General features: G+C 46.9%; 1 protein-coding gene across 1 annotated transcript in view; it reads left to right on the plus strand.

Moving 5' to 3' along the window:
- The first annotated feature begins 2,759 nt into the window (after positions 1–2,759).
- Positions 2,760–7,789, plus strand: part of ABCF2 (ATP binding cassette subfamily F member 2) — a 13,945-nt gene continuing 8,915 nt past the window's right edge. Inside the window, exons 1-2 of the mRNA XM_059396094.1 lie at positions 2,760–2,867; positions 3,529–3,727. Of these exons, the coding sequence (XP_059252077.1) occupies positions 3,571–3,727 (157 nt within the window). The 5' untranslated portion in view covers positions 2,760–2,867; positions 3,529–3,570. The remainder of the gene's footprint in view (positions 2,868–3,528; positions 3,728–7,789) is intronic.

Here is a 7,789-nt window from a genome sequence, read left to right on the forward strand (position 1 = left end):
AGATTACTGCCTCTGTTTTCTTCTAGGAATTTTATGCTTTCAAGTCTTACATTTAGGTCTTTAACCCATGCTGAGTTTATATTTGTGTATGGTGTAGGAAAGTGATCCAGCTTTTTTTTTTTTTTTTTGGCATGTGGCTGTCCACTTTTCCCAACACCATTTATTGAAGAGACTGTCTTTTCCCATTGCATATTCTTGCCTCCATTGTCTCCACATGCAGTCTTTGAAATTGATGGTTATTTTACACTTACAGAACATCTCAATTCAGACTAGCCACGTTTCAAATGCTCCATGGCCATATGTGGCTAGGGACTATCACCTTGAACAACAGAGTTCCAGACCCTTCTTGGTCACTAAGTTTCTAAGTAGTTCTGGATGAGACATTTCCTTCTTTGGGTCTCCCAGTTTCTTCCTATTTTACTTTATTATTATTATTATTATTATTATTATTATTTAAGTAGGCTCTACACCCAATGCAGAACTTGAACCCATGAGCCTGAGGTCAGGAATTGTACATTCCACCAACTGAGCCAGCCAGGCGCCTCTTTCTTCATATTTTAAATAAAGAGCCCAGACCAAATGTTATTTTTTCCAGCACTGACCTGTGGTATTTCAAACTTAACCAGTTCTTTTCTTCTCCTCTCTACCCACATCTCTCTCACTCTCCCGCCCATTTCCCCAGTTCTTTCTCCCCCCATACCCAGGTCTGTTCCCTGCAAAAGATCAAAACCCTAGGTGAGAATGGCAGAATTCCTACACGGCCAACAATTTTTTCTAAGCTTCTCTTGCTGTGTTGAGGGAGACTCTGCCCAGCAACTGTTGATCATGGGAAATCATGGATGTGATTAGTTGCTATGTGGGTGGCTTCAGAGAATTCACTGGTTAGTCTTTCTCAGGCCATGCCAAGCCATTTTACAGACCAGAAAATTCCACCCTCAAATCCTGGCACTGTCTCCTACCAGAAGTGTTGTCTTATTAACAACTCTGTGCTTTTGTTTCTAATATGCAAAATGTTAATACCCCCCTCAGAGTTTGGAGGGTGGGATAAATGGGATAGCATAAATGTAAGAGCATAATAAATGTTAGTTCTCTAACATTTAAAGAGTTCATTCTCTAACATAACCTGCCTGTAACCACACATTTTAATGAGGCTGGGAGAGGGAGGCATATTGTCGGCAGTACTCCCAAGAGGCTAAGTGCTTGGATGAGTGATTTTATGTAACCCACAACCATATATAACTTCTCTGCTTCATGAAGAAAGGTTTTGCAGGGGTGCCTGGGCGGCTCAGTAGGTTAAGGGTCTGCATTGCGACTCAGGTCATGATCTCAGGTTCCTGGGATTGAGCCCCACTGCAGGGGCTCTCTGCTCAGCCAGGAGTCTGCTTCTCCCTCTGACTGACTTCCCCCCCTTGCTTGTGAGCATGGGAGCTCTCTCTCTCTCTGATGAATAAATAAAAGATTTTTTTAAAAAGTTTTAAAAATAAATGTTCCTTCTTAATTGTGAGTTCCCTGAGGTCAGGGAATAACTCGTCTCCATTAGAACTCCAGCATCTAGCTCTGAGCCTGACATATAATGGCCACTTAATTAGTGGAGGATATTCTAGAAAAAGCTATCCTCAAGGTGTGAAAGCATGAAATAGCAAGGCTTACTTGACATACACGTAGAGTCTAGTGGAACATCAAGTTTGAGGAAGAAAACTAGTTCCATGGTGAGAAGAGTTAGCTGCTTTTTTTTTTTTTTTTAACTGCGGGGGTGGGGGGCACTTTTGCAGAATGCGCTGGCACTTTTGGAGAAGGTGCTCAAAGGGACTAACAGCTTCATTTGCCTCTCTCTAGCTGTGTCACTGACGGTGGGGCGCCGCTAATCCGAAGCCTGGAGAAGTAACAGGGATCACAAAAGGTCTGCCTTGTATTTGAGGCTGCAAATTTGGGATTTACAGTGTGGGCGATGAGAAGTCCGTGAGGGATTTTAAACAGTAAGACTCAAGAGAAAAAAGGCAAGGTTACAAACCTACCAGGTGATACAGCTCAACTCAGGAAAGATGTTTTTGTTTGTTTGGTTTTTGTTTTTCTTTAAACTTCAGAGCTCTTGCCACCAGACTTACACGGCTTTGACGGAACCTAACCATCCTGGAGTGTGGGGGCTACGCGGCCAAGGTTCGGGGACAACGTTCGGCGACAACGTTCGGCACCCTCTAGAAGTGTGGTTAGCACTGGACTGGCAGCTAAAATCTCGGTTCCATTAAACGAGGACGTCTTTCTTTCAAAGAGGAATTCTGTTCTTCGCAGCACCTCCGTCGCGACGCTCCTTGCTCGGCCCTCTCGTCCAGTCGCCTCGCTCTTCCCCCCTCTTTCCTCCTCCTCCTCCCTCCGCCTCCCTCCTCTCCTCTCCCCATTGTTTCGACCCACTCCCGCCCGATGCATGCTGGGAAGTGTAGTCGCTCGCCCCGCTGTTTGAGCCGGCTGGGCGGCCCTATAAACACAGTACCGGCACAGAACTCATCATATTTTTTGGGAGGCGGGGTAAAGCCTGGAAGGCCCAGCCCCTTATCCGAGGAGCAGTCTGGGAGTCGCAGTTTCCAGGGACCAAAGTGGGCAGGTCGGCTGCTGGCTCCGGGACTCTAATCCCCCCCCACCCTCGCGCATCCTGATGACGTCACGCGAGCCCGCGAGGTCCCTGCGATAGGCGGTAGTTCTCAGAAGACGTCTCTGCCCTGGCCTCCGCAACTCGAGGACAACATTTCCCAGGAGTCTGCGCGGCGGCGCGCCGACAGCCGCGCGATGCCGTGATTGGCTGGTGAGCCGGCCGCACGCGGAGGAGCCCAAGGAGCAGCTCTGTTGCGACAGAGGCCGAGCGGCGAGGCCCAGTGAGTTGGGGGAAGGGGCGCCGGGGGGAGGGTGCTGGCCGGTGAGGGGGGAGGGAAGAAGAGAAGAGGGAGGAGGGACGGGGTCGGGATGGAGGAGGCTGCGGAGGAGAAGTAAGGGCCCAGGGAGAGACGCTGACGGGCGGGGGCCGGGGAGAGTCCCGGGGGTGGCGAGTGAGGAGACCCGGAGGGGACTCACCGAGGGGAAGAGGAGTGCGTCCCGGGAAGAAGCTGGGCCCGACGGCTCGGCGGTGTGGAGGGGGACCAGGGAGAGGAGGAATGAGGCAGATGGGAGGAGGAAGCCCGGGAAAGCGAGGCGGCCGGCTGGAGCGCCGAGCGCCAAGTTGTGGGGAAACCGGAGACGGGGACCTCTGCCGAGGGGGCAGAACCCGGTCCCTAACTGGAGGCCCCGAGAGGAGGAGCGTTTCCAGAATGAGGCATTCCGTGAGGATTGGTGGACAAAGCCTCAGGGAAGAGATGTTGAGATTAGAAGAGCGGCCCAGGACCCGAACTGGCTTGAGACGCCCTCACACAATTCGGAGCGGCTGGGCAAGGGCGGAGCAGGGTGTCCGAAGCTTGAGAGGAAAATTCCTGAGCGGGATGGAGCAGGGCCCAGGCATTCTACCACAAGTTCAGGATTTTGGGGGTGTTTGCCTTTCTTCAGGCTCCCTGTAAGAACAGTTTCGTGCCCCTCTGGTTCATCACCATGCCCTCTGACCTGGCCAAGAAGAAGGCAGCCAAAAAGAAGGAAGCTGCCAAAGCACGACAGCGGCCCAGAAAGGGACACGAAGAAAACGGGGACACTGTCACAGAACCACAGGTGGCAGAGGAGAAAAATGAGGCCAACGGCCGAGAGACCACAGGTGAATTGAGGGAGACGTGGGTTCCTGGGATGGTTGCTACAACCTAATGGATGCCCAGGCTGGAGTCAGAATCCTGATGCCGGCGGGCACTGGAGACAAATGTATCTGGTGCCACCAAACTTTTCATGGTGACCCAGACTGATAGAGTCGGAGCTTGTGCCCTCTTGTTCTTGATCAGGAAAACCGAACACTGGGTTCTCCCCTACCTAGTGGCAAACACACGTATGCTGTTGTGCTCTCTTGGTGCTGTGCATGCAAGCCCGAGGAGGAGGTCAGTTCCTTGCCCTTTTCTCACTTTCCATTTCTAACACATGGTGGTCAGTGTGCCAGGTTCTTTGCCACATCATACCTCTGTCCTTCCAGGGGTAGTAACTTTACCAAGAGGGAAGCTTATGAATTGCATTTTTGGATTTTTCCTGGGAAAAGATGCTTTTCTGTTACTTATACTTCGAGAAGTATTTATTGAGCACGTCTGGAGTGCTAGACACCGTGCTACATACTGATGTACTTTGAACTGTCTGCTCTCTGATAACTTACAGCCCAGCTGGGGAGACACGAACAGAATTTTCTAGGCCCTGGGAGGTCTCGTCCCAGCCTTCTTTCCTGCCCCTCTGAAAATTCCCCAAACAGACCTGGTCCAACCAGATGATTGCTGTCCTTTGCTAGCCATGACATTTTTGCCCTTATACACTAAGTTCTAATACCACAATTTTTGTGCTAGCTGTGTTTGACATTCTCTCGGGGCCCAGCTCAGGATAGCAGAACTTTCCCCACCAAACCTGACCTTTAAAATAGTACCATCCACTATACCCCTGTGCTGTCGTGTAGTATTATTTTTTATGTTGTGTCTTCTGTTTCTTCATCTAAATCGTTTGATTTTTGAGTGCAGGGATCATGTTTCTTGGGTAATACTTTTTTGTAGGTCTGACCTTGCAGATGGAGATACTAAGTAAATGTTTGAAGAGGAGAGCAAAATGACTAATACAAGTCATAACAGATAGGAATTCAGAAAAGGGAGAGAGAAAAGTGATTGAGAAGACAAAATTGAGTGGTAGGAATTGTGTCCAAAATAAGAATTATGGGAGAAAGCTGGTGCGGTAAGATCAGGCCACGTGGAAGTTTTATTCCCCGTCAGTGTAGTGGAGGATTGCCAAGTTGAAAATGTTGGGAATGAATGAGGAGGCTGAGTTGTGATCTCTAAAATAGAGAGGTGGGGTCCCCTCCAGGCATCCATGGTGAAGCAGTGTCTGTCATCAGCTCTCTCTGGCTGAATTGGAAAAGTAGCAAAGTGAATCCTCCTTGAGACTGTCGTCCATGGTTCCCATTACAAGTTTCTTGTTCACTTTTGCCCCTAGGAAAATAGGATTTCCAGGGAGCCCAGCTGTGCTTTCCCCAGCTCAGTTATAGGAGAGCTTTGGTTTTCACCTTGCTTCCTCAGGCAGCTGCTGTTCTGAAATGTGACATCGGTTTTCTTTCCAATCCTCCTCAAACATTTCTTATTGTCAGGGACCCATGTCATTTCTGCTCCCTCTCCCACGATGGTCCTTTCTCCTGAGTTTGAGATTACTTGATGTTCCAGGTCATCATCCTCCAACCTTTACTGATTGCCACTGTCACACAGTCTGTCTTAGGTACTAAGGTATGGAAAGATCAAAATAAATACCAGAGAAAGTGACCTCTGACAGCTTAACCTTCTTTAGAACGTGACACTCTTCAAAACAGACACTGGAGTTCAGCCGGGCCTTTTGTTTGAGGAGTGAGTAGAGAGGGACTTCTTGTGACGTCTGTGGTATTCTCTTGGATGAAGTTTATTCCAGAATCCCTTTTTCATCTCTTCAGTGCTCTCACTTTTCTTTAAGTGGCAACTGCTTCCTGGGATGCTGTGGGCTAGGAAAATGAGGTCTGTTTTAAGTCTCTTACTTTTGAAGCTTGGAAGGTGACTTAGATCCCAGATGCTGTAAGCTAAAAGAGGTCAAGAGAAAAGAGTATATGGCTTTCCCTTCATTTTGATTTTCCTCTTGCCTGAACAGATGGAATTCTAGACTAGGGATCAGCGAACTTTTTCTGTAAAGATGCAGATAGTAAATATTTGTAGCTTTGTGAGCCATATGGTCTCTTGCAGCTGTTCAGCTCTGCCATTGTAGTGGAAAGCAGCCACAGACACTCTGCAAATGATGAGTGTGGCTGTGTTCCAGTAAAACTTTATAAAAACAGGCATTTGGCCTTTTTTTTTTTTTTAAGCTATCCCCTTCCTAAGCTAAGAATGTTTTTTTACATTTTTTAAAAAATGGTTACATTTCAAATGTCTTGATTTTGTCACTTAGCCCCTAAACCCTGAAATATTTAGCATCTGGCCCTTTAAGAAAAAGTTCACTAACTGCTGATCTAGATCATAAACAACTCCTTACGCAGCATCTAGAATAGGGATTGGCATGAAGTGGAGTCGTGGGAAGCCTGATAACTCAACCACATAGAAAAGAGACTGAAAGTTCCTTCACTCAGTGGAAACAAAAACTTTGATCTCCATTCAAAAAGTGTTCATCAAGCACTTATTTATAACACACTGTGCCGGGAGCTGAGGTGGATATGGAGTGCCTGCCTTCTGTCTAGAGGAGCAGTCTGTGCCCTCAGTGTTGACTCCTTGAAGGTAGAGCAGGGTTAGCCCCAGGGTGCGTAATGGCACCAGCACTACTGATCACCTAACAGGTTGGGGTATTGGAGTGGCCTGAGACTAACCACCACTCGCCCCCTCTCTCGGAGTTGTTGTCCCCAAGGAAGGAGCTGTCTCCGTTCCCTCTACCTCATCTTTATTCCTCCTGAGGACAAGCACATAGTCTTCTCGCATTCAGGGATTCTGTAAAATCACTAAGGGCACATAGGTAAGGATAACAAAAACTAAAAAAAAAAAAAAAAAAAATCAGAAAATTCCCATAGTAGTGGTACCTCATGTGTAATTCCTGACTCCTTCCCAAAAAGGTAAATAAATAATTTTACTCTCTTTTGGAAGAAGCTTACCAGGACTCCCTTTGCCCCCATTTCTGTCCATTTCAATAATACTTCAAAGTGGGCACCTGGTGGCTCATTCGGTTGGGCGTCTGCTTTCAGCTCAGGTCATGAGCCCGGGGTCCTGGGATCGAGCCCCACATTGGGCTTCCTGCTCAGTGGAGACCCTGTCTCTCCCTCTCCCTCTGCTGCTCTGTCTGGTTATGCTTTCTCACTCTATCAATCAATAAATAAAATCTTAAAAAAAATAATACTTCAAGGGCACTTTCCTTTCTGTAAAGGTACTATAGTGACATAGGTAAGATCACCTGGTTCAAATTCTGGCTCTGTCACTAACTGGTTTTGGGGGGTTTTTTGTTTGTTTGTTTGTTTGTTTTTACTAACTAGATTTTTTTCACCTTGGCTCTGTAATTTAACCTCTTCATTATAAAAGAGACATTATAAGTATATACCTTAATCACCTTGGCTGTGTAATTTAACCTCTTCATTATAAAAGAGATATTATAAGTATATACCTTAAGAATTAAGAATTGTAATTGTGTTGTAAGAATATGTTGTAAGAGTTTAAGTTATATGGAGAATGATGATACAGCACAGTCTTGGGCACAGAGTAAACTCAACATTGATTAGCCAATAATATTAATCATTCTTCCCAGGCTAAAGATGTACTCATGCCTGAAAAACCACAGCGGCACAACAGCTCGTGGTCAGTTTGCATCTCTGAAACCCTTCAGATTTGGGAACCTCTGGTTATCCCAGCCTTAGCTCTGCGTGTGTTGATCTCTTTATGCGTTTCCTCACACTGGTCCCTTTGCCACTGCTGACAAGCACGTGTGAAATACGGAATTCCACTAGGTCGTGGAATAAGAGAATTGGACTTCTGTAGTTCCTGCTTTCTTTTGGGTTTGAGGAATGACTCTTTTAACACATATATATGAAGGAAAATTGGGAGTTCGAGCCATTCCCCTCATGCACTTATGTTGCTTAACAAGAGGTGTTAGAATTAAAAGAACAAGTTGTGAGGGGAAAAAATAGCCCATGAAAGGAGGGTATTAGGAT

The sequence above is a fragment of the Mustela nigripes genome, chromosome 4 (genome assembly GCF_022355385.1).
Source record: "Mustela nigripes isolate SB6536 chromosome 4, MUSNIG.SB6536, whole genome shotgun sequence".
NCBI lineage: Eukaryota > Metazoa > Chordata > Mammalia > Carnivora > Mustelidae > Mustela > Mustela nigripes.